Source organism: Bos indicus, chromosome 14 (genome assembly GCF_029378745.1).
Source record: "Bos indicus isolate NIAB-ARS_2022 breed Sahiwal x Tharparkar chromosome 14, NIAB-ARS_B.indTharparkar_mat_pri_1.0, whole genome shotgun sequence".
Lineage (NCBI taxonomy): Eukaryota > Metazoa > Chordata > Mammalia > Artiodactyla > Bovidae > Bos > Bos indicus.
Window position 1 is genome coordinate 10,695,371 of NC_091773.1, and position 26,539 is coordinate 10,721,909.

General features: G+C 51.0%; 1 protein-coding gene and 1 non-coding gene across 5 annotated transcripts in view; one reads left to right on the forward strand and one right to left on the reverse strand.

The window, feature by feature from the left end:
• ASAP1 (ArfGAP with SH3 domain, ankyrin repeat and PH domain 1) overlaps window positions 1–17,850 on the forward strand; it is a 339,744-nt gene extending 321,894 nt beyond the window's left edge. For all 4 annotated transcript variants that reach the window (XM_019973810.2, XM_019973812.2, XM_070802437.1 and 1 more), the window contains 5 exons: window positions 2,445–2,514; window positions 4,835–4,893; window positions 10,468–10,949; window positions 12,741–12,863; window positions 15,111–17,850. In XM_019973810.2, the coding sequence (XP_019829369.2) occupies window positions 2,445–2,514; window positions 4,835–4,893; window positions 10,468–10,949; window positions 12,741–12,863; window positions 15,111–15,185 (809 nt within the window). In that variant the 3' untranslated portion in view covers window positions 15,186–17,850. The remainder of the gene's footprint in view (window positions 1–2,444; window positions 2,515–4,834; window positions 4,894–10,467; window positions 10,950–12,740; window positions 12,864–15,110) is intronic.
• Window positions 17,851–18,276: 426 nt separating this feature from the next.
• Window positions 18,277–18,349, reverse strand: TRNAW-CCA (transfer RNA tryptophan (anticodon CCA)). The gene has a single exon. It is a non-coding gene; the product is annotated as a tRNA-Trp (tRNA).
• Between the last annotated feature and the right edge of the window lie 8,190 nt (window positions 18,350–26,539).

The window sequence follows — 26,539 nt, forward strand, 5'->3', positions numbered from 1 at the left end:
TCCTGGAGCCCGTGTGCCAGGCCCTGCTGGGCAGCGCCTCCTCTCATTCCACACTCTTGGCCCACAGCTGCCGAGCCATACCAAGGGACCTCGAGTCTCGGCCACAGAATTTGTTGTTGCTTGTTTGTTTACTTCTGGCTGTGCTGTGTGAGCTTTATCTCGTTGCGGTGAGTGGGGGCTGCTCTCTAGTTGTGGTGTGCAGTCTCCTCGTTGCAGTGGCTTCTCTCGTCACAGAGCACAGGCTGTGGGGTGCAAGGGCTTCAGTAGTTGCGGTTCGAAGGCTTAGTTGCCCAGAGGCATGTGGGATCTTCCCGGCCCAGGGGTAGAACCCATTGTCCCCTGCATTAACAGGCAGATTCTCACCACTGAACCAGCAGGGACATCCTTGGCCACAGCTTCTTAAATTGTCTGCCCCTCGTCTTGTCTGCCACCATCCCTTCCTGCACATCTGTGTGTGCAGCACAGTCCTTCCCAGATGGCACAGAGAGAGGAGAAGGATTGAGCCGCTTCCACGCTCATGCTCCTCCCCCTCCCTCCAACCTTGCTCTCCTATTTTTTGGAAATTTTGCTAAGCCACGTTTGCCTTCCCAGGCATGGCAGGTGGCCTTTGCCTGGCTCTGAGAAAGGCAGGATTCCTGTCTGCCCAACCTCAGATGCCTTGCCCAGGCCCACCCTCACCCCCAAGGAGTGGGAGAAGCCAGACTGGGGGCAGGGAAGTGGTGGCAGCGGCTCTGTGGGCTGCAGTTTCCTTCAGCAGCACCCAGAGGCGGCTTTGGGCAGACACCGGGCTGGAGAGCAGGACCACGGAGCCGGACAAGGCAGAGCCCCTGTCAGCAAAGCGCTCACCTGTTGAGGAAGTAAATCATCACCATTTTCATTACATCGCATCAGAGAGCTCGGAACAGCGATCCCCCTTCGTGTCTCGCCCCTGTGATGTGCACCACCCTCCGTGGTTTCTCCCCCGTGATGCTCACGCCGTCTAGTGGAGTAGTAACTGTTATCCCTCTTTCGTACAGGCAGGAACTGAGACTCGGTAGGAAAAGCAGTGTCATCAGAACTCATGCCCGCTGGGCAGGGGCTACACCTGGACTCCAGAGCCAGGCTTGTCTGGCTCTAGAATCTGCACCCTGACCGTCCTCTGTGATTAACGGTTGTAGGCTCGCCCGGGAGATGAAGGGACTGAGTCCGACTTTCGAGAGACTCTTTTCTAAGGTGGCAGAGGAATTTACCACAGGTGGGAGGGGACAGGTGTTGCAGAGAGTGGGAACACAGGCACCAAGGTCACAGAGGCGTAAAAACACGTAGCATCTTTGGAAGGTGGCCAGAGGAGAGGGTGAAGTGAGGATGCCGGCTGTTTGAGCTGCGGTGTCGCGCCCCAGCCCCTGACGTGTTGGCTTGTCTGTGAGACAGCGGAGTGGGTGGCCCCGAGCAGAGCGGGGGCTCCTGCAGCCCTGGTGGTCTCGTGCTCATGCATAATAGGGTGAGAACCACTGGTTTGGGGTGTTTTCTACCTGGAGCAGGAATGAGCAGATGCAGCAGCATATTCCCCTTGTCTAGAACTTTCTTTGACATTTTGATTGTTATGACCCATTTAAGTCTGAAAGTGTGAGATGTGAGCACCACACTGAAAAGAAACGCTTGCCTTAAAGGAAGTCTCAGCTCTGAGGATGCCGTGAGAGGCTGCTTAGGAAGACCTTCAGGGTTAAGCTGCAGACTCGTGGAAATAGACTGATGGTTAGAAGGAGTGTCTCATTAAACCAGATCTGTATTTGGAAGCCTGGCCCTATTCTTCATGCGTCGATGTCCTGGTGTTACAGCCCCATCCAGGAGGTTCCATCTGAGCACTTAACCAGCCTCTCCTTCTGTAGGTTATGGGGCTGGGGTGGGAGGGGCAGGGGTAGGGGTTCATTGCAGACCCTGGAGGAGGGCTGCCTGGCTTCGCATCCCAGCTCTGACCCTTACCAGCTGCTTGACCCTGGCCTCTGCTTTACTTCTTTGTTTCTTATGTAAACCGGAAGGCAAATGCTATGTCTGGGCTTCCCCACTGACTCAGGGGGTAAAGAATCCACCTGCAGTGCAGGAGACACGAGTTCAGTCCCTGGGAACATCCCCTGGAGGAGGAATGGCAACCCACTCCAGTATTCTTGCCAGAAAAATCCCATGGACAGAGGAGCCTGGTGGGCTACAGTCCATGGGGTTGCAGAGAGTTGAACATGACTGAGCACACCCACACAATAATATGTATCTCATAGATGTAATGACTGTGAGGTACTTAGCACAGTACCTCACTGGTAGTCAGTGCTGAGTACACAGCAGTTGCTATTATTAACGTGGCTCTCAGGGCATCTCCAGGGAGTAATGAAACTTGAGTGCGTTTGTGTGTGGGACCTCTTGCAGCCCTGTGACCTGCAGCTGTTGGTCCATTTAATCCTGTCTTCCCCTAGGTAACGACGTGGGTCCCTCATCGTCCAGTAAGACCACGAACAAGTTCGAGGGCCTGTCCCAGCAGTCGAGGTGAGCCATCTCTGCGTGGACTCCCCTGAGGGGCCGCTTAGGGTCGCCGTGGACAGTTATACAAGTGGGCTTTGGGGGCCGTCTGCTTAAGGCCATCTGCCCACCAGCTGATGCTGACCGTGATGGGAACCGGAAAGCCTCCATCTCTTTGCATGGCCCCCCTCGGCACACAGTTCTAGGGCCCGGACAGGGTCTGCGGATGGTGTTTCAGGGGATCAGCACCTCCATCTCCAGATTCCAGGCGGGAATGGACCTCACTTTTCTGAGGATTGCACAGTCTGTGCTGGAATGAGTTCTTATTTTCAATTTTTTAATGAAGTCATTTTGTTTTGTTACTTTCTCTTTTAGCTCCATCCTGCAGACCTGAGAGTAAAAAGATAATCCTCGGGGAGATCCAATAGCCTAGAGATTTTCAAACATAAAAATAGGACTCTTTCCAAGTCTCCTGTTTGTAAGATTTCTTTAAGCTAGGCTAACAGAGGGGCATCCCTTTCTCCTCTCCTCTCACCGAAATGAGATGCTTCGGAAGAGTTTCTTTGGACAGTGTATACCCGGTCCCAGCACAGAGGGTTTTCCCCGGAGACTGGATCCCAGATGAGGACACAGGGAGCCGCTTCCCAACCCAAAAGCTCAGGCAGGAGGAGTCAGCTGGTGCTTGGGGGTTGCCTTCCAGAGTTTGTCGAGGCCGCCGCCCTGTTTTTGTCTCTACGAGCCCGTGAGGCAGCCCAGTTGCTGCTGCCCTCAGGTTTGCAGATGAGGACGCGGGGCCCCGGGACTCAATCCGGGGGGTTCTCAGGCGCCACAGTGAACACTGCCTGCCCCTCGCGCTCAGCGCCCCCCACACGCACTGCCTGGGGGTCTCTCAACCCCAGGTCCAGGGCGGGTCTTCCAGGGGAGGGAGTCTGACGTGGAGGAAGTGCCCACTAATGGTTTTTACAGGGAATCGAGCCCCAACACGTACACGCACGCTTACATACATGTGCACACGCCACCCCCCGCAGCACGCGAAGAAGCCCAGATCCACACACAGCATCCAGCCCAGGTCTCCCGTGTGAGATGCTTCCAAGCATCTGGCCTCAGTACCCAGGCTGGGAAAGCATCGAGCTCACGTCTGTGATGAGCAGACATGCATCCCTGCGAAGATGCTGAGGCCAAAACACGCACCAGACGTGTTCAAGGCAAAACCCTTCTAGTTCATTGGTGGCTTGATCTCACCAGCCTTAGCCTCGAGTAGCCCAGAAGCCTTAGAATTTCGAGGGAGCCAAGGAAAGAGCCACTCAGACCAGGAGTGATTTGTGGGCCAGGATGAAAGACACGTGCATTTCATCTTCTTTATTGGGCTCTTTGTTTTCTTTTTGGCTGGTTTGGCTTTTCCTGTCCTTTTAAATGCAATTAGGATAGACGAGGGGTGGAGTCAGTTCTTAGGCCATCAGAGGACAGCAGAGGATAACGAGGTAATAAAAGGGGCTCTTGGCAGATACGAGTTTGGCACTGGGATGCTGTGCTGTTTGGGTCCTCAGGGCCCCTGGGGTTCCCTGAGCACAGTCACAGCCTCTTGTTAAAGAGAAAGAGCAGGTTCCCACTGAGAGTTGTCTCCTGCAGTGCTGGCATCTCGGTGGTGGCAGGGGCGTTGGGGAGTCCCTGATACCAGATGACATGGGGCAGCTTCTGTGCCTGGGGCCTGCTTTCCGGGGCTCTTCTCCTCTGCTCATTTACAAATGGTTCAAGAAGAGGAACAACTCAGGGAAAGCCTGGAGGCCTGAGACCCAAGCTGTTAGCTCTGGTGCAAGGAAAAAGTAAGGGCTCTGGAGTCCAATGGAGCTGGGCCTGCATGTCCAGCTCTGCCACTGACCAGCCTTGGGAGCGTCCACGGGTCACTGGAGGTGCACAGGCTCTGGTTTCCTGTGCTGCAGGTGGAGGAGACACGCATAACACGTGGGGTCGCATGAGAAGAGCTGCCTCGGAGCAGCGCGCTTGGCCCAGGACCTGCAGGGTGCCCAGCGCTTTCATCAGCATTGTTCCTTCAGGGAAAGGTGTCAAGAAGGAGAGGGATCAGGCTTTTTCACTCAGAGGGTTGGTGGTGGTTTTGTTACTTTCCCTCTTGACTCCATTCTGCAGACTTGGGAATAAAAAGATAATCCTCAGGGAAATGGAGGCAAGCTTCAAATCTGGGAAAGTGGACTATAATCTTTTGTTAGGGAAATGTTGAAAGCAATTTTAGATAGATAAATCGGTGAATTTCTATGATTTCCTTGTATACTATTTCACTATTGATTTTATAGCGCTCTGAGATCATAAACGATTCTTATTTATTCATTAGCACCGGTTCTGCAAAGACTGCACTTGGCCCAAGAGTTCTTCCTAAACTACCTCAGAAAGGTAAGATTTCTCGTTTTCATCCTGTTTGTTCTCTGACTCTTTCCGACGCCAGAGACAGCAGCTCACCAGGCTTCCCTGTCCTTCACTGGCTATCTACCAGAGTTTGCTCAAACTCATGTCCATTTAGTCGGTGATGCTATCTAACCGTCTCATCCTCTCTTTCATATTTACATGTAATTATACTGTCACTGCACCCTCCAAGGGATCGGGGCTGTCTGTCTCTTTTGGCCCCTGCTTTATCTCAGATGGCCTTGAGCAGCAGCTGACATGTGAGAGATGTATAATTAATATTTGTTCAGTGAATAAAAATATTTATAAGCTCAAGTTTTGTAATTAACAAACACCAAACTTTTGCTTAAAAAAAGCAATGCTTTTTCAGAAGATTCATCATTAGTATCCCCAGATACCATTTCTTCTCTTGCAAACAATATGAGAGAGACCTCAGAACCGGTACTGGCTCTCCTGCTTACTAGCTGTGAGGCCCGGGCAGGGGACTCAGAAGCTTCGCTGAGCCTGAGATTCCTCACCCATCAGCGGGGCCAGGGCACCTGCTCCACCAGGTTTCGTGAGGACGAGGTGAGACCGTACTTAGCAAAGGCTGGATTCTGCTGATCGGCGCCCCATGTGGTCATTTAACACGTTCCTCTGTCCTCGCATATTTCCTGTCAACTGGAAGTTGGATCAGGAGACCCGATCAGATGCTCCTAGTTCAGGCTTTGGCAAAACTCCTTCCCAGGCAGCAGTGTGCTTTTCTGTCAAGAGGGACACGCCGTCTGACTGCCTCTCTCTCTGTCAGGTTCGCAGCTACCAGTTCTCCACGCCGAGATCCATTCATGTGTCTCTGTTAAAACCCCTCCACGAGGCCGTCAGCGGTGATCAGGCTCGGCCTGTCTGTAGCCTTTGGCCCGGCTGGTTACTGTCTCCGCACTTGGCCTGTGGACACCATCCTGTTCTTATGGCACTGACAGTCCCTCCCCTCGTGTCCGCAGCCTCCAGAGATTGGCTCATTCGCAGTCACTTCTCTTCTGAATCTGCCCTCATTCCCTGGGGTACCCAGCTCGGCACCTCTGTGCCATGTATGCAGTCCAAGTGACCCTCCATAATCTAAACTCCCACACACCTGCCACTGTCGTGTCTCTGCTCAGATGTCTGACAGCTTCTCAACTTAAGATTTTGAAGACCCTTCACTCACACACAACATACACCCTCCAGCCAAACCTGTTCCTTGCACAGCGTCCCTGTCTGTTACAGGCAATATTGTCTAGGTACACACAGACACACACACACCCCCGCCAGCCAAACCTGTTCCTTGCACAGCGTCCCTGTCTGTTATAGGCGATATTGTCCAGGTCCAGGGGATTGGATCTTAAACCTAGGAGAGAAGCCCAGCTCCTCCCTTCCTCCCATGCCCCTCGTCCATCCACACACACTGTTGGTTCTCCGTTGGTTGTATCTTCCCGTGTCTCCACTCTCACCGTGGTCTCCCAGACCATCCTCTCCTGTCTCGACTCTGCAGCCTCCTCCCTGGTCTGCCTTCTCCCACCCCGGCCCTGCAGTCTTTCCCCAGCAGAAGAGCTAGGGTGCTCCGTGTTATATCAGTGGCTCCTGCGCCATCCATCCAGTGTGTCCTTGTCTCGCCCAGAAAACAAGCAGAGTCCGGGTGTATTTCTGAGCCTCCTCAGCCAGAGGCAGAGGGCGTCTGTGATGCTGAGAGGGACAGGGCGCAGCTCCTTCTCCTGCCCGTCCGTCCTCCCCAGCACCTGCCGGCACTTCCCCATGGACTGACCACACCTCGCTGATTTTCCTTCCCAAACGTCACTTATTTTTAAATTCTTTGAAAGTGTTAGTTGCTTAGTCGTGTCAGGCTCTTTGCAACCCCATGGACTGTAGCCCTCCAGGCTCCTCTGTCCGTGGGATTCTCCAGGCAAGAATACTGGAGTGAGTTGCCATTCCCTTCTCCAGGGGATCTGCCCGACCCAGGGATCGAACCCAGATCTCCTGCTTTGCAGGTGGATTCTTTACCATCTGAGCCACCAGGGAATTCTTTGGGCTTCTTTTAAAGGGCTTAGTGAAAACCTTCTCAGCTGGGGATTGACTGCTGCATGGAGCCATTTGTTTAATGAGTTTTAAAGGGCAGAAGTAGAGAAACTTCAGGGGGCTCTCCAACCTGAACAGAGTCACCATAGTGTTGGGCTGTGACTTGGTCTTACATTCTTGGTCCCTTACATTCTTCCCTAGCTGTCATCACAGTGAAAGTCCAGTCCTGCATCCTGGGTTTTTCCACTTAGGATTGTGTCATCAAGCAGCTGCCATTCTCTGCTTGGCGCCCCCTTTTGTTGGAAACATGAGCCAAGAGCATGTGGACTCTTTCTTCATCTTCCTCCTCCTTCTCAGTTTTGTCCTTAGAGCCTCTTCTCAGGAACAGAACGGTCAAAGCCCGGGGCAGAGTGTTCAGCACCTAAGCTCTGTACCACACTGCTGTTCAAAGGGCTGAATCTGTTTGTTTCCAACCAACCTTGCCTGCATGCACCATAACCCCCCAGGTCTTTTTCTTATTTTTCAACTGTGCCCTGCAGCGTGCGGGATTCTAGTTCCCCAACCAGGGATCGAACCCACATCCCCTGCAGTGGAAGTGTGGATTCTTAACCAGTGGACCACCAAGGAAGTCCCAGGGATGGGGTGGAATTCTCACTCCTTTCTTGCTCTTGATGTCCTCATTCGAGCAGAGTACTCTTTGTCGTCCAACTTTGGGGGGAAATTTGCTTGTCTGTCCATCAGAGTTAAGAATGCAGCTCAGGCACTTCGCTAGTAGTCCAGTGGCTAATGCTTCACACTCCTAACGCAGGGGGCCCAAGATCGATCTTTGGTCAGGGAAAATCTTAAATGCCACAACTAAGATCAGATGACGAAACTTAAGATGTGGTACAGCCAAATAAATAAATAATTTTTTTTTTTTTTTTTTAAGAATGAAGCTCACAAAGGACTTTGAATTAGAGAGGGGAAAACACAAAATCATCTTGGAAATAAAATAGTCAGAGGAGAGACTTCTTTAGAGGGGAGACCGTCTCTTTTCATATTTCTTTGTAGTATAAAATTAACCTATATTCATTCTAGATTTTTAAAATGCAAAGAAGTATAAAGAAAATACAAACCACCCAAAGTCTCGCCACCCAGGATAAATCAATTTAGTCGGCCCTCTCAGTCTTTTTCCTATGATTTTTTTATGTCACTATTTAAGCTGACTGAGCGGCTGATCTGATCTGATCTGAAGCTGGTTTTTGTCATGCAGTGAATCAAGAGCCCTTTCCATGAGATTAATTGTACTCCTACTGGCTGCGTAGTGCTCCGGTATCTGATACGTGGCCGTGTTAAGTAGTCTGTCCTCTTCCACATTCACCCGGTTCACAGTTTTTTTCTTTTCACTATAAACAGTGTCATGCTGAACACCCTGGCACAGGCATGTGCCCTGGCTTTGATCCCTTTTCTGGATAAATTCCTAGAACCGGAGGTGCCTGTTTGGGCGGCCCAGCACTTCCTCATGGTTTCTGTTCCCCCGTAAGTGTGGCTCAGAGCTAGGCTTTTCAGCTCCGCTGCCTCAGGGGATTCCCCCGGCTGTTCCCCCATCGCCACCTGCCTCAGGCTTTGTTTACCCCAATATCTTGACTTCCAAGAGAGGAATCTGATGGGGCTGTTGTCACTCTCTGAACTGTGCCACGTTGGCCGAAGCTCACCGGCCGGCCCGTGAGCAGGGTGCCCTTGAAATTTGAGTTCCTTAGGAAGGGATGTGGCCCAGCAGGCCCTGAGCAGGAGCAGCTGCAGGGTAGCTGTGACCTTCCAACACTGGGGTTTGTCTTTTCTTTTTTAAAAAACAAAACATTTAAAAAGTCTCTCTCTGAGCGTTGTGTCTTTAGAATACAGTTCTTAGTTTGGCTCCTCCGTGTGCTTCAGTCAGCTGTGTCCTCACTGAGCACCCACTGTGTGCTTGGTGAATCCTGGCCTCAAGGAACCTTGCCTCAGCAGCGGTGCTAATGCTCCGTAATATTCTGATACCACACCCAGAGTCTACCTCGTCCTGTTGGCATATGTGTTATGTCAGCTCGTGGTTTAGAGATGAGGAGGGTGAGGGGGTTTGTAGTCTACCTCGTCCTGTTGGCATATGCGTTATGTCAGCTCGTGGTTTAGAGATGAGGAGGGTGAGGGGGTTTGTAGTCTACCTCGTCCTGTTGGCATATGCGTTATGTCAGCTCGTGGTTTAGAGATGAGGAGGGTGAGGGGGTTTGTAACCTGCTCAGGGTCACACAGCTGGTAACCAAGTAGTGGAGCCCAATTTGGAGATATGTCTTAAGTTCCACTGGTTAGAGCTGTGCGAAGGTTCAGACCGTAGACTCTCCAAGCGATGGAGTACTACACAACCTTTAAAGAGAAGGAGGAGGAAGTGACTTATTAATAGAAATTCTCCCAAGCATTTTAAATGCAGAAAAACCAAAGTTGTAGACAATGTATGTCATGTGTGTGTGTGTATGTGAGTGAGTGCGTGTGAGTCGTTCAGTGTGTGTGTGTATGTGAGTGAGTGCGTGTGAGTCGTTCAGTCACATCCGACTCTGCGACCCCATGGACTGTAGCAAGCAAGAATACTTGAGTGGCTTGCCGTTTCCTTCTCAGTGTATGTATTGTAGTCCCATGTTAATAGACATTCTCCCAAGTATATTAAATGGGAAGCAAAGTTGCAGGCAGCGTAGGTGTTGTAGTCCCATTGAATGTATTTGTTGTAGTCCCTGACTTTTAAAGATAATTCATATATACACGGATGGGCATCACTAAAAAGGAACGGAGGTGACCTTAAAGGGGTGGTAGGTGGGAGTGGTAAGAGGAGAAACTTTTTCCCTCTTACACAGTGTGTACATCATATAAAACGTGAGAAATTAGAATGATACCGCTATAGAACGGAATAGGATGCAGCATGAAAAGTATATGCTTAGTACTAATGAACAATGTTTATAAACGTGGTGAATATTCTTGCTAAATCAGTATATAGATAAGAGTAGATGTTTTATCTATGAAAGATACATAGAGAAGTCCAGAAGGAAATTATACCAAAATATTTTAAATGGCTAATTTATGCAGTAGACTTACAGAAAACTTCTCCTTTTAACTCTGCACCTTTCAGTTTTCTATAATCTGTATTATGTGTATGAAAAAGTGAGTGTTTGTCACTCAATCACGTCTAACTCTTTGCGGCCCCATGGACTGTAGCCCACCAGGATCCTCTGTCCATGGAATTTTCGAGGCAAGAATACTGAAGTAGGTTGCCATTCCCTTCTCCAGAGGATCTATTATGTGTATAGTTGTGGGGTTTTGTTTTTGTTTTTTTCACTTCTGAGTGAGTTTGGATGTCCTGTTCTTACATAACTGAGGCATAAGATCATCCATTGTAAGGTGGATGCCTCCAGGCTTCCAACTTTCACCTTTTTTAAAAGCAGGCCAATTCATGTGGGGTCTGGGCCTGCGACCGCCTGGGGCGCCTGCTCAGGGTCAGTCCTGCCCGTGACCCCTCTCTGTGGTTGCCTCCCGCAGTGGCACTAAGGAAAACAGAGACCAGCCATCATCTCTCCCTCGACAAAGCCAACGTCCCACCTGAGATCTTCCAGAAGTCGTCCCAGTTGACAGAGTTACCGCAGAAGCCGCCACCCGGGGACCTGCCCCCGAAGCCCACGGAACTGGCTCCCAAACCCCCCATTGGAGACTTACCACCTAAGCCAGGCGAGCTGCCCCCGAAGCCACAGCTGGGCGACCTGCCCCCCAAGCCCCAGCTCGCAGACTTGCCCCCCAAGCCCCAGGTGAAAGACCTGCCTCCCAAGCCACAACTGGGGGAGCTGCTGGCAAAACCCCAGACGGGAGACGCCTCGCCCAAGGCCCAGCCACCCCTGGAGCTCACCCCCAAGTCACACCCGGCGGACCTGTCCCCGAACGTCCCCAAGCAGGCGTCTGAGGACACCAACGACCTCACGCCCACCCTGCCAGAGACACCTGTGCCGCTGCCCAGGAAGATCAACACGGTGAGTGGTGCTCAGAAACCCAGGCACGTGCTCACCCAGCCAGCCTGGAGTCGGGTGTCAGGTGTCGTGGGGGGCGCAAGGCCTTGGGGTTGGGGCTGGGCTGTGGGCCCCAGCAGATAGGCATCAGGACCTGCCTGCCCTGTGACCACGGGGCCGTGGCCACCTCCTCATGGCCCTGAACCTCTGTCTCCTCCTTCACAGAAAGGGGCTAGAACACTGCCTGGCTTCACGGGCAATGAAATGCAGGGAAGTGTGAGCAGCGCCCAGCAAGTGGTCGCCCTTGTCTGTGGTCCTTGAGCAGGAGACCTTTCCTTTCCCAGGGTCCCGGGAAAGTGGCCTCACACCTCAGCTTTTCTCCGCACCTTTCTGGAGGAATTGGACACAAAGCCCAAAGAGACTTGTACCAACCAACATAGAGTTTGGTTTGAAGTCTCCCAGCCCTTCATTTTCACAAAATGCCTTCTACTCTATAATATGTCCTTTTTGCTTTAAACATGCCTTTCCCTCCCCACCCCCACCCCCCCAAAAAAATCTTTTTTTTGGAAAAATGAAGCTCTGGGAAGATGCACATGTGCTGTCTGTCCTGCCCACGCTGCACCCTGACAGGGGTGGGAGCACCCCGGGTTAAGGAGCACAGTTAGCAGGGGGACCAAAAGCCTTGCTCACATCTTCCCATGAGAAAACAACATTGTGATGGAAGTGTGTCCCTTCAACACTAAAGGAAAGGTGAGAATAGTGGAACAGATCCTCTCCCGGGTGGGGGGCCACAAGCATGTTCATGGGTGGATGCTTGCTCTTCACGGGCTCTCCAGAAGCCTGAGCACCACCCTTGGCCTTGATGTACACAATTCCAGTCTGTGCTGCTGCACACTTCACCGTTTTATTATCTCATTTAACCCTCCCTGTTATAAATGGTCGCACATAGTTCTTCCAGTTTGCTCACAGAGTCAGAGCTGAAAAGACTTCAGATCTCGACTGGCCATAGCCCTCGGCTTCTCAGACCCCACCAGCTCTGGGTTAGCCCGGGGAGGGGAATTGTAGAAGCAAGTGGGTCATCGGGGAGAGTGCGGGAGAAACCAACGGACCAAGAGGAAAAGCACTTGACCCTAGACTTTGAGCGTAACAGCTTGCTTTTTTTTAATTCCTAATTATTTAATAAGCCAGGCGCCAGAAGCATCCTTTGGAAGGTCAGTTCTCTATTTCCATCTTCCTGTTTGCAGAGAACTGGAAATCTAACAACCAAAAGCTCCATTAAACATGGGTCAGAAACTAAAACGTTTTGGGGAACTGCCTGGAGTCCCCCGCCCCCGCCCCGGGCTCCCCTGCTCTGTTTCAGCAGCGTGTGCTGACACGGCGCTTTGCATGAGGGGCTGAGAAATGTGTTTATGCTGCATGTGTTTGGTCTGCTTTACATCATGTTTCCCCAAACCATTTTTAGAATCTGCTGTCATCTTTGCAGGCTGCCACGGGGCGGGGCGGGGTCGGGCACATCGCTTGTTTCTGGTGAAGCTGGATTTTGATCCCTTCCCCGTGATGTTTGCTCTCAGATGGAAGTCATCTATGGTTACCCGCCCCCTGCCCCCCACACTCTCAGTGGGCTCCCCTGCTGCCTTGGGCGGAGGGGCCCTTCTATCTGGAGAGCACCCAGGGCTGGGGGCGCTCCCCCCTTTCATCAAGGAGAAACTGAGGCTCGGCGAGGTGAAGCCACTTGCCCGGGGTCATCGTGTCCTCCTTTCCCTTCAGTCTAAAACCTCAAGTCCCTTGAGCTAAAACCCCGCTGCTTTCTTGAAGGGGAAGAGCAAGGTGAGGCGAGTGAAGACCATCTACGACTGCCAGGCGGACAACGATGACGAGCTGACTTTCATGGAGGGCGAGGTGATCGTGGTCACCGGGGAGGAGGACCAGGAGTGGTGGGTACGTACCAGCTGCGTGGCGCTGTCCGTGGTCAGCCTGCACACGCCCCCCGAGGACACAGTGCCTGGCCTGCCTCTTAGCTTCGAAACCAGCTCAGGAGAGTACCCTTATCACACTGCAGCCTGTAGGCCTCAGGTACTCTCTGGCAGATGCAAAACTGAAACTCATTCAACACTGGCCCAGCCAGCTCTGCTCAGGCCTCGCCCTTCAACACCACCGCCACCACCACACACACACACAAACACACACCTGCCAAATGTTCTCAGGCTCCATCACCACACATACACGTACACATTGACATTGACATTGAAGTCGCTCAGTCGTGTCCGAGTCTTTGCGACCCCATGGACTGAAGCCTACCAGGCCCCTCCATCCATGGTATTTTCCAGGCAACAATACTGAAGTGGGTTGCCATTTCCTTCTCCAGGAAATACACGTACACACACACGTACATACTTGTGTGCACATACATCCCCGCCACACATCCTCAGGCTCTATTACCCAACCCCTCCACACACACACACACCCACCACACATCCTCAGGCTCCATCTTCGTCCAGCCTGAAGTTCTATCAGGAGGATCCCTGCCTCACATGACTTCAGGGGAGGATTCAAGGAGACCATCTATGACAGCTCCTTTTCCATGAAAACCTGCTGCCCAGGTGTCAGGAAGGAAAGGCATCCCTGTCCCCCCACCACAGCCTGGGAGCTGCCTGGGTCCTGGGTGGCTGCAGGGTACCCGACATGTCCACGGCTGTCCAAGCTGTCGGGGGAGGAAGCCTCCAGCAGGCCCTGCCGGACAGAGGGGCAGCGGGCGGATGCCTCCGAGGCGATCACTCCCCACCCTGGGCGTGGAAATTCTGCTTCCTTGGCAGCTAGAGCCCCATCCTGCCCAGAGGGCCCAGCCCTCTGTGTCAAGAAAGGGACCCATGGTTCACCGCTGAGCCCAGGACCTGCTGATGCCCAGAAACACACACACACGGGCACACTCATGGCCCTTCGCCTTTCCTCCCCCTGGGCCCAGACCATGACTCCAGAATCCCGGTCACAGCCGTCAGGATGCTCCTTGGGCCACAGCAGTGGTTCAGCCAGGGCAGTCTCGCTCTCCAGGCATGTGTGGCAACATCTGGAAACATTCTGATCTTCAGGGCCTGGCCAGGGTGGGTGCTGCTGGCCTCTGCTGAACATCCTGGGATGTTTGGGGGAGCCTCCACCACAAAGAACCCCCTGCCCCAAATGTCAGGAGCACTGAGGCTGACAAACCAGAGGCCTGCCCCCTCCCTCCCTCTCTCTGTCTGTCGTGAAGTCTGGTGGGTTAGATCCCTGACAAGGAGACGGGCGCTGAAATCCCGGCGTGACTCACCCTCTGGCCCTGGGTGCAGCCTCCTGTGAGCCTCAGTTTCCCCCTCTGAAAAGGGAGGCACGAGTCACCCTCCCTCACAGGAATGTCTGAGGACTCACGTGTGTGATGCCAACTAAGACCCAGTGACATGGGTCATCCCAGCCTTGTTATTAACCCCTCTGTCCAGATGGAAACCGGTGCACAGAGGCCCACCCAAGGCCCCAGGCCCGGGGAGCAAAGGAGGCCGCCCATCTTTCTCCGTGATGGTCATCCGAAGCCAGCGTGCATGTCACTGGTCTTTTTTCTGATAGGGTTCTCTTCGATGCAGTTAATCCTCATGTAACTGAGGTTATTAGGAGCCTTGGCAGGTAATGATGGCTGACAGGTTTAGGCAGCAGACAAGAAAACAGCTGTAAAATCTGCCCTCATCGCTCTCAGGCTTTCATAGCATCCTCTTCACCACCACAACCAGAAAGCAAGTTCTTGGTGCGTTGCAGCCCTTTTTATGTATAGAATCGTTGGTTTAGTTTCCCCACAGGCTGAGAAGCAGGGGTTTTTCAGCCCTGTTTTACAGACAGGGAGGCTTAGCACGCTTTGCGAGGTCGCCCAGCGGGAGAGGCAGCCGAGAGGCCTGGTTGAGCATGTGGTTGAGGCTGCAGCCCGGGAGAGACCGTGGCGGGCCCACCCCCCCCCCTCGGGGGCCCTGTCCCTTCGAGTAGAAAGTGAGGGCCCCAGGACCGTCTGCCTCCCGGGGCTGCCTGCCGGTGAAGCAACCCCTGTGAAGGCGGCTCCGCCGTGCGTGGCGCCTTCGTCGTGTCTCCCCGGGGCCTGCATCAGCATCAGCTCCGGGGGCGTTCGGACACACCGGCCGCCTCCTGCCTGATGCCTCTCCTTTCTCCCTGCAGATTGGGCACATCGAGGGGCAGCCCGAGAGGAAGGGCGTCTTCCCAGTGTCCTTTGTCCACATCCTGTCGGACTAGCAAAAAAAGCAGAGCCTTCAGACTGTCCGCACCCGTCATGCCAGACTGCTGCCTCCCTGGGACCCCGTGCGCACCGTGTAAATAGCTGCTGTTGCCGAGTGGAAGCTCCCGGAGGGGCCGCCTCAGGAGGGGAACGGAGCACGTGTTGTAAATACCCTATGGTCTCTGCCTTCGCCAGTATTAGGGTAGCCTTGGGACCCGGTGCGCCTTACTGGTTTGCCAAAGCCATCCTTGGCATCTAGCACTTACATCTCTCTCTATGCTGTTTTCCAAGCAAACAAACAAGCAGGAATATAGGAACTGCTGGCTTTGCAAATAGAAATGGTGTCCAGCAACCGTTGAAGGGCACAGCATTGCCTCTCTGTTCCTAACCTGACAGTATTCTCCATTGTGTTACTGAAAAATGCAACATTAGCAAAGAGGTGGGTACTGTCTTCCAGGTGAATCTTTCCGCTCCGTGACAGACCAGCCTGTCGTTATCCGTGTACACAGTTTACAGCTACAAAAACCGACTTTGGTATTTATTACAGAAAAGCGCTCAGTTCGGTGTAAGTGTTATTCCTTCAGCAAAGTATCCACTGACCCAGAACGTTGGGTGGCATTTTACAGTGCCCACAGCCTCACGCAGGTTTAGACACGTGGGTTTATGCTGTCTTAAGAAGATGAGTGCCCGCCCCTGATATTACCTCATTATGCAAAAATAACATATCCTTCATGACTATTTTCACAGAAGTTTAAGACACATCTGATGAAGTTCAACTTTCAAGAACCAAGGACTGCCAGAAAATATTAGCCTCTACATTATGCATGCATTTAGAAGCTTACCTGAAATCTGCCTTTTATAAAGGAATAGTATGGATAAGTTGAACTGTACATTTTTTTTTAAACTTGATTGCCATTAAAGCAGAAATTATAAGGTTGCAACAAATATTTGTTTCCAGTCAGTCATTTGGCTTCCTCAAGAGTATGAATGCACATATCACATTATGAATTAGCATCCTTCAACTATGTTAACACCTCTAACATGTCCGTTTTAAATTCTTTTCTTAGTTTTCGTTCTGGATAAATTTAAACTTTCAAAAGAGTGTTCAAGAAGATGACTAATTCAGAAATCAGTTCTGCCCACCGTTTTCCCCCGCCCACCCCCGCTGTAGAATTCAGGTGCTGAAACCAGCCTTCTTTTTTTTTTTTCTTCATTTCCTTTAGTAAACTCCAATCATAGATAAGTTTCCCAGCTCTGTTGAACAGACACTTCATCTTCAAGTCGATTCATAACCAAGTTTCTGAACGCTGCTATGAATTGCACTGTGAAACATGCTTTTCTGCCAGGGGTCCCTGCCCCTCCCAGTTTTTTTTCTCATCCCAGCCGCTTTCATCAGACCATCAAGACCATCCTCAGTTTTTCAGTCTTTTACATCAGCCTGAATGTGGGGAGAGAATACCGCTCCGCTCCCCAGTCAGTGGGACTGCTCTCGGATTCCGAGGCCCACGTGTCGTCCTTGCAGTGCGCTTGCTTAAACGGCTACGTTGGCAGCAGCGCAGGAAGCTAATATTTTTAAGCAGATCATCCTGGCAACGAGTGAGAAATGTTCATTTCACAGAAGCACAGCTCCCAACCAGACCCTTAGGGGAGCCCTCTGTAATCGAGTCGCAGTGCTCGGCGAGCATTACCTTAGCTCTGCTCACGTGATCACTGAACCAATAAACCTTGCATGACAAACCTGCGGCAGATCTCACCAGCTATTATCGGAAAGTGATTTTAAGCAACTGCTTCCTCAGCATCGCGGCACACGTGAACTCCACACAGATACGAGGAACCAGCCGACGTGCTGGTGTGCGTGGCCCACAGTGTCGGCAGCCTCGGTAGTTTAGCAGCCGGGTGTCAGGACAGGAAGTCACCTCCCGAAGTCATTTACTGTACCAATTCATTCACTTACGCTTAAGTTACATTCAAGCACCGTTCATTTTTGTGGCCGACGGTATTTTCAGCTGATCTCAAAATAAACTGGCTTTTTAAAAAAAGAACACGAAAGCACGATGTCTAAAATCACATGGAATTAATTCTTTTTCTTTTTTCCTCTTTTAGAGCAACTTTTACACAGATGCTTTTTTTTTTTTTTTTTTTAACACTTGTTTGTTTTTTTCCTGGTTTTGTTTTTGTTTTCCATCAGGAATCTGAGTTTTCTCTAACCCAGCTTACTGTGGGACATAGGAAAAATAGATATAAATAAATATCTTTGGCGACCTTGGTTGAGTTTGAATCTGGTATTGTTCTTAAACTCAGTGAGCCGCTATCTGCAATTTTGTACATGATAGAGAGTATTTTGAAGGTATGGAACCTTACGGGAAAAATAGCTAATTCTTCTTTGCCCCCCCGCAGTGGGGAACGTTATGTTCTGCAAATAGTGTGTGTCTTATTTTACTGTTGAACAGCAATTGCTATTTATTTTTTTATTGCCTAGAACTTCAACATGTTGTATAGGGATCCCACAGCGCCACAAGTTAAATTCTGAATTCCCATCTGGATGTTATGCTCAGACATCAGTACACTCGTCATTTCACATGTATTTAATGTGATTGTTTTCCAGTACTGTATGTGTTCATTTCTACTTTTTTTAATATTTAAAATTGCTTTTAAATAAACATATTCTCAGTTGATCCCAAACATCTGACATCAGGCCGTTTTGTGAGTTGTCCACGACTCTTCTGACTGGAGGAAATCAGAACTTGACTTGGCAATGTTTTGTGGGGGGTTGCGGGGGGAGTGGGTACAGATAACACAAGTCTCGCAACTTCTACATTCAGATTCACTTCAGATAAAGAATGTGCATCACTTTCCTCGGCTTAACAAACCATGGACCTTTAGCATTTCAGTTCTTTATCCTCCCCAACCCCGCTACCCCCAACCCACCCCCACCTACAGACACCCAGCCTGCACATCCTGGAACATCATGAATGTTACATTTTTTATCATAACTTAAATACATATTTCTGTACTTATTTGGCTGCGCCAGGCTTTATTTGCAGCACATGGGATCTGTGATCTTCGTTGTGGCGGGCAGGATCTGTAGTTGTGGCTTGTGGGATCCAGTTCCCTGACCGAGGCTCGAACCTGAGCCCTCTGCATTTGGAGTGCAGAGTCTTAGCCACTGGACCACCAGGGAAGTCCCCAAAGGTTACATGTGGATACACTGAAGGTTCTTGGTCCCTACTCGGACCAAGGGCTATGTGTGCGCTTCTGTTGTGTAGCTGTCAGCACTGATAATGCTGGGCTGTGAGCAGACCCCAGTCTAAGCACTGAACCTGTGTCATCTCATCTCGCCCTCAAGAAGCCAGGGGAAGCTGCAAGCCCACCAGGAAGCTCAGGGAGGTGCAGGCCCCTGCAGCACCCATCATGGTTACTCACCGACCACTTCAGGGTCCAGGTGAGCAGTCCTGGCTCCAGGGCCGTCCTCAGGATTTCCAGCAGGTGGGAGACGGTCTCCCTCACGAAATTCTAGCCAGAGAAATGCTGCAGTGGACAGCTGACCAAGACCATGGCGTTGGTCCCAGCGCCTGTTTTCTTTCCTTTCATGAAAGTTGGTAGCTCTCAATGCCTGTTCACTCACCTCAACAAGATAAACCCTACAAGCCAAGCTGATGGGGAAGATGGCCTTGGCCACAGAAGCCAGAGACTTTCCATCAGGATGGATCTGGGAGAGTCTTGCATGGTTACCTGGCTATTTCAGGCCAAGGGACAGCCAACTTTCCATCTAATTACAAAATGCTGCAATAATTCCATTGGTTATGTATTGTTTTAAACCTGGAGCAGCCTCTGAGGTCATCGGACTGGCTCCCGTTGAAAGCCGCCCCTCCAGTACTCTGTGAGCCCCCAGTGGCCCGGAGATCCCGGAAACAGGCAAGCTCCCTGAGCTCTCTCCCTTGGGTCCTTTCAGCACCGGTGGATGGAACATTGTTCCCCATACGTGGAGTCAGTCCTCTGTGAGGCAGAAATCCTCCTCTGTCCATGTTCAGATGAGGAAATCCGCTCGTAGGCTGCAGTGACTTGCCCAAGGTCACAGTAAGTCATGGCAGCAGTGTGAGCCCAAGGCTTCCTGGCTTCAGCCCCAGCCTCCCCCGGCCTTCCCTCCCCAGCCCTGCTGTTTTCTCCTCTCCCCTGACCCTGTGCCCTCTGCTGTGTTTTTTGAGTCTTCCTCCTCCCAGAATGTGGCTGTATGTGTGGCAGGGGTGGGGTGGGAGGGATGATAATTATTGGGTTATTCAACCCATTCTCCTTTGCTTCCCAGATGTTCTCATCCATCCCAAATGGAAATCTTTGATTTCCCCGAATCCGCAGCATGTGGGGTCGTTTAAAGCCAATAGGTTTCCTGGAGGAAGGAAGTCTGTGCCCATCATAGGCCTGTGACGATTGCAGGGGGCGGGCATGGGGGTGGGGGGCAGCAGAGGAGGCAAAAAACTGGGGCAAGGGCTGGTGGGATGGTGTGTTGTGAACCTGCAGCAGCTGAAACAGGGACCAGTGTTGAAGGCACAAGCAGGGACGCTCCATCCCAGCGATCGTGCCCTTCTGCTTCCCAGGAGGCCCCTCTGCATGCTAACTGCTAAACCAGCATTGTGGCCACGGCACTGGGTCCAGTACCTTATCAGTACAACCATGTTCATCCCAGACCCACTGAAGAGGAACTATACTCCCCATTTTACACTTTAGGAAGACTGATGCTCAGAGGTGAAGATATAACTTGCCAAAAATCGGTTTATTTGAGAGGTGGGCCGAGGCCAGATCTAAACCCAGAGGTCCAGGCCCAGTTAGCTCCCAGCCGTGACCTTGTGCTGCCTCCGCTGCTTCTGTCCCCTGGCTGCCTTTGCCCCAGAGAGACGGGATCGGAGCCTGCCCACCCAACCTTGCGGGACAGGTCAGCCGCAGGGAAGTATAAACCAGGAAGCGCAAAGAAGTTTGCAGCTCAGAGAAGTGATGGCCTTTACAGGAGGGGCCCCAGGGTGGCGGTGGGGGGGGATGTGTCTTACTCCTTGGACAGCTGCTCTGCAGAAGTCAGGCTGGCACCCAACGTGTCTGTGCCTGCAGCGTGTGACCGAGAAGAAAGCGGTGGGTACGCAAGTGTGTCTTGTCTGAACACAGCAGCCCCGTGTGCAAACACCGAAACACTTAAGCTCCTGGAAACAGGAATTAGAGCTCCGATAAACACAGCTGTTTTGCAAAACTCTTACTACACAACAAACCCTAGTCAGAGACTCGGAAGGCCAAAACGATGACCTTCTGCAAAACCTTCAGGGAAGACGCCTACTCGGCTTCACGCTTCTTCGGACAGGATTTGAACTTTTGCTTTATAGGTCTAAGCCGATTTGAGGATGAGAAATGGCAAACATGTCATCTGCACACAGGCCTGAGAAGCAAGCAAGCCCAGGTTTGAGATCTGGGCCAGCATCACCTGGACCCTCAGCATTTAAATCAGACTCCTGGGCCCTGTCCCTGGAGATTGGACGTCTCTGAAGGGAGCCCAGGAATCAGCATTTAACCAGCATCCTCAGGTGGCCCCCATGTACCGCTAGGGGTACAGAGCCCTCTCACCTCCCAACAAGGACTTTGAACCTCTCCTTCCTCAGAGATGAGTGAGAAACCACACAAATCTACTCAGTGTTGACATGCTACCCCGTAGGCTATAACCAGTCAGGCTCCTCTGCCCATGGGATTCTCCAGGCAAGAATACTGGAGCGTGTTGCCATTCCCTTCTCTAGGGGATCTTCATGACCCAGGCATAGAACCCTGGTCTCTTGCAATGCAGGCAGAATTTTTACTGTCTAAGCTACCAGGGGAGAAGGCAATGGCACCCCACTCCAGTACTGTTGCCTGGAAAATCCCATGGATGGAGGAGCCTGGTAGGCTGCAGTCCATGGGGTCGCTAAGAGTCAGATACGACTGAGCGATTTCACTTTCACTTTCCACTTTCATGCATTGGAGAAGGAAATGGCAACCCACTCCAGTGTTCTTGCCTGGAGAATCCCATGGACGGAGAAGCCTGGTAGGCTGCAGTCCATGGGGTCGCACAGAGTCGGACACGACTGAAGCAACTTAGCAGCAGCAGCAGCAAGCTACCAGGGAAGCCCACTGACATGCAGTTGATGACCTTCAAGTATTCCTTGCATGAGCAGGCCCGTGGAACCTCCCAGCAAAAATAAGTAAAAGAGCACCCACTGTTGAAAACAGGGGTCGTGTTTGGTAGGGAGAACTTCCCATCCCGGGGTCAGAGCTGGGAAGGGGGCTCGTCCACATTTGCTCTGCCCACTTGCACTGCATATGCCGACTCCCACCCAGTAAACAGGAGGCTTGACAGCGGGCCTCTTTCTACGGTGTACTAAGCTGCAGAACAGAGATGCACAAGGATACGTTGAATGTGCAAGCTTAGTTCTTGCGCAGCTGGAACCACTTAGGAAGGCCAGACACCAGGACTCCCCTGGCCTGCTCCACCTCCGGAAAGCAGTTGACTGCTTCCCTCTCTGGGTCCCTTTCTACCGCTGTGCTTTAGAAAGTTCTAGAGCTGATGACCTGCAATTGCACCCAGGCTGTCTTGCATTCCCTTCCAGCCCAGTCCAGTCTGCAGCCTAAAACTGAGACTGAGTCTGGTCTGTGCCCAAGGTCTGGGATGCAGGTGGTGAGCAGCTCACAAGGAGAGGGGCAGGGAAGGGAGCCAGAGGAGGCAGAGAATGGGAGCAGAGTCAAAGTGAAGCTGGCTGAATGTCTCGTCTACTACAGCTGGACAGAACAGATTTGCCCCAAGACTCCCAGGTAGAAATTGTGCATGTGCCAGGCAAAAGAACATGCTAGAGTGTTCATCAGTTCAGTCACTCAGTCGTGTCTGACTCTTTGTGACCCCATGAATCGCAGCACGCCAGGCCTCCCTGTCCATCACCAACTCCCTGAGTTCACTCAGACTCACATCCATCGAGTCAGTGATGCCATCCAGCCATCTCATCCTCTGTCGTGCCCTTCTCCTCCTGCCCCCAATCCCTCCCAGCATCAGAGTCTTTTCCAATGAGTCAACTCTTCGCATGAGGTGGCCAAAGTACTGGAGTTTCAGCTTCAGCATCATTCCCTCCAAAGAAATCCCAGGGCTGATCTCCTTCAGAATGGACTGGTTGGATCTCCTTGCAGTCCAAGGGACTCTCAAGAGTCTTCTCCAATACCACAGTTCAAAAGCATCAATTCTTCGGCACTCAGCCTTCTTCACAGTCCGATTCTCACATCCATACATGACCACAGGATCATAGCAGGACTATTTATAATACTTAAAACCTATAAACTACCCTCATGTCCCTCCCAGGAGCGGTGGTTTAATCCCTCAGTTATGTCCGACTCTTACAACCCCATGGACGGTAGCCTGCCAGACTCCTCTGTACGTGGAATTTCCCAGGCAAGAATACTGGAGTGAGTTGCCATTTCCTTCTCCAGGGGATCTTAGAATGGTTCTGTAAGTTGACTAGCTTCACACAATGTTTAGAGCAACAAGAGTGAACCAATGATACAGAACAATAGGGATAAATGTCACAGATGATGAGGCAAAAAAGCCACTTTTGAGTCTACATAACGTACAAAAATAGGTCACCTGTGTGGTTACAAGTCAAAATCATGGCAACCCAAAGGGAAACTTGGAAGGGAACTTGCATTGCCTGGGGAGGTACTTTGGGGTACAGATACTAGTCTTTCTTCTTCTGGGTGCAAGCCATACAGATTTTTTTGTTTGTGAAAATTCATTGAGCTATTTGCCTCTGATACATGCACTTTTATGGGTGTGTGTTGTCTTTGGTGTGATGCTGATAAATACATAAACAGCTCTCAAAACATTTTATATATATATAAATATATATATATATACACACATACATATCGGAGAAGGCAATGGCACCCCACTCCAGTACTCTTGCCTGGAAAATCCCACGGACGGAGGATCCTGGTGGGCTGCAGTCTGTGGGGTCCCTACGGGTTGGACACGACTGAGCGACTTCACTTTCACTTTTCACTTTCATGCATTGGAGAAGGAAATGGCAACCCACTCCAGTGTTCTTGCCTGGAGAATCCCAGGGACAGGGGAGCCCGGTGGGCTGCCGTCTATGGGGTCACACAGAGTCAGACACGACTGAAGCGACTTAGCAGCAGCAGTAGCATACATACATATATATATATATATATATAAAGGCCCTTATTTGTAGCATTTGCCAGTTCCCATGGTGTAAATATTTCTACCAAGTCTGATTCCAAGCTACCAATTTTACGTCCCTGAATGCCAAGTTAACAAAAGTTTTTTTTTTTTAAATAAAGTCTGCTAAAATGCAGAGATGAAATAGCGCTGGGGAGGGCCCCACACTAGCAACTCCATCATCTACCTCCCCACCACCCTATGCATTTTTTAAAAACAACTTTATTTCAATATAATCCATATACCATACATTTCACTCATTAAGTGTACATTTCAGAATTGTGCAACCATCATCACAATTTTAGAACCTTTTCCTCACCCATAAAGAAACCTCGTACTTGTTAGTAATCACTCCCATTTTCCTCCAACCCCTAACAGCCACTAAATTACTTCCTGTCTCTGTAGAGATTTGTCTCTATTGGAAATTTCATATAAACTGAGTCATAAACGGTATCCTGCATTTCCAGGTTTATCCGGGTTGCAGCGTATGTTGGTATTTCATTCTTTTCCACTGTACTACTCTACTCTGTGGCTGGCCTTCATTTTGTTTCTCCATTGCTGCATGGTTGGGTTGTTCCCACTACTTTGACTATTATGAATGATGCTGTTATGAACATTCACGTGTAGGTTTTTGTGTGGACGGATGTTTTCATTTCTCTAGTAGGTTTCGTCTCTCTAGACCTAGGAGTTGGATTTCTAGGACACAGGGTAACTCTGTGTGTAACCATCTGAGGAATTGCCAGACTACTTTCCAAAGTAACCACACGGTTTTGCATTCCTACCAGCAGTATATGAGGGCTCCAATTTCTCCACATCCTTGACAACACTTGTTATGATCTATCTTTTTTATTATAGCCAGCCAAGTGGGTGTGGAATGGTATCTCATTGTGGTTTTGATTTGCGTCCTCCTGATGACTAATGATGTTGAACATCATTTCATGTGCTAAATGGCCACGTGTATGTCTTCTTTGGCCATATAGAATCTTTGTCTTTTTAATAGGACTTCCCTGGTGATCTAGTGGTTAAGATGATGTGCTTCCACTGCAGGGGGCACAGGTTTGATCCCTGGCGCGGGAACTAACATCCCACATGCCGCTCAGCTCAGCCGAAACATAGGGAAAAAAAGAAAAAAGAAGAAATTTTGTCTGTGTTAAGATTGGATCATGTGTCTATTTCTCATTGAGTTGTAGGAGTTCTTTATATACTCTAAAGTCTCTTATCTCTTCTCAGATATGTGGTTTGCAAAATTTTTCTCTAATTCTGCATGCTGTCCTTCCCTTCTCCTTTGAACCTGGATGTTGTCCTCGTGAAGATGGAACTTTCAGGAATCACAAACTCCAAAGCCTTTCAAAAGCCAGGCCAGTCCCCTGAATGTGTGAAGTGGCCTTGGGTTTTTCTCCAGTAATACACTTGTTCAGGCTAAAGTATGCGTCTCTGTGGCCTCCGGGAGCACAGATGTGGGCAGTGTGTTCTCTGGCCCCAGGGTTGATGCTGCCTGCCCCCCCAACCCCTGTAGCCGAGTGAAGGTGGTCTGGTTAGCGGGCCCCTCTGAGCCGGAGGCTTTGTCGGTGAAATGTGGATGCTACTGCTGCCCTCAGGAGAAGGCCTGAGAGCAGACAACTGGAAACATTTTGGAATAGGCCCTCCTGTATGATGTGCACATTTTACTTTGATACAATTTTTAATACAGTGTAAGACCTACACCTGGTCTGGTGTCAGTTAGGGGCTCTGTACATGGTAACTCCCTCTCTCACCCTGCTGTTGATGCCGAAAACCCCAGCTCAGCCCCCTCTCCCCTCTCCCCTCTCCCCGCTGAGCCTTCCTGATGGCTCACAGCTGCCCTTAGCAGAGGAAGCTGGAACCTGTCGCCTCTTCGTATAGTGGGGAGGGCGAAAGGGCTAATGTCCCTACTTTTCCTTTTATTATTATTAAATCGGAGACAAACAAGTATTTCTCAGCTCCTTGGGCCAGTAAGAACTTGACCGATAATTGAAACCAAAGAAAGTGCCGTTTTGCTCTCCTTTCCAGAGGAAATAGACTTTTCGCCCCACAGAGGTTTCTCAGTCTCCCCCACAGCAGCCGCCACCTCATGCCTGAAAGCGGAGCCTAGCTGGGCGTTTGTGCCCCTAGAGCCTGCTCTCTGCAGAGGGGCCGGGGTGAAGGGCAGGGTCTCAGATCCCAGGGGGGCAGATCGGATGGTTCTGCAACCGGACTTCCTTTAACAGACAGGCGTACTCAGGGGTCATGGACACACCACCCCAGGTTGAGCTGTGTTTCAAAACAAAAATGAAACTGGATAAGTTCCTCATCTCTGCCCCTCTGGCCCTTAATGGTAAAGTCACTCCCTGTATGAGTCAGGCTGGGAAGTGCTGATTTCAAGATAACACATCACCTGTGCTGGGAGAACCCTCCCTGCCAGGCAGGATTCTTGTGGCTCTAACACACCCAGATCCCGCACCCAGGAAGCCCATGGGGCCAGGAGGTCCTCGGGGAGCCAAGCCCAGAGCAGGTACCCAACGTTCCCCATGCCTCTGCCAACCCACCCATTATTCTCTATCCCATCTCTGTGTCCATCCTGTCTTCCCGTCTGCTTACCCTGTGGGTCTCACACTTCAGTGTTAAAAATGAAAACCCTACACCCCAACCCCTGTGATTCTGAGTCAGCGGGTTGGTCCGGGTGTAGCAGGTAGGGCCCAGGGTTCTGTACTTTAGCAAATCCACTTAGGTGACTTTCATGTGGGTGGTCACGGACTGTCCTTTGAAAAATAACCATCACGCATTTCAGCTTTTTTTTTTTTTTTAACCAAAATAACGTGTGGCTCTTAAAGCAAAAAGGAGCATTTCTCTGGATGCAGGCCTGGCCTCTGAGGCTTCATTTGGCCAAGTGAGAAGTGTCCTTCTCACTGTCAGCCCCTTTTCGCCCCCGCCAGGGCCCTGCTCCATTGCAAATACCCATAGTCTCTTCCAGCCAGTCCCAGGACTCAGCCCGCTGACCAGACATAACGCTTCTAACAGGCACCACCCCTGTCTGCCTTTCATGCTCCCTGCAGCCTTGATCTCACAGGGGGTCCTCAGACAACATCTATAAGTAAGGGGGCCACTAAAACCCGACCCCAACCCACCAAAGTTATCCTGAGAGAAGAATGA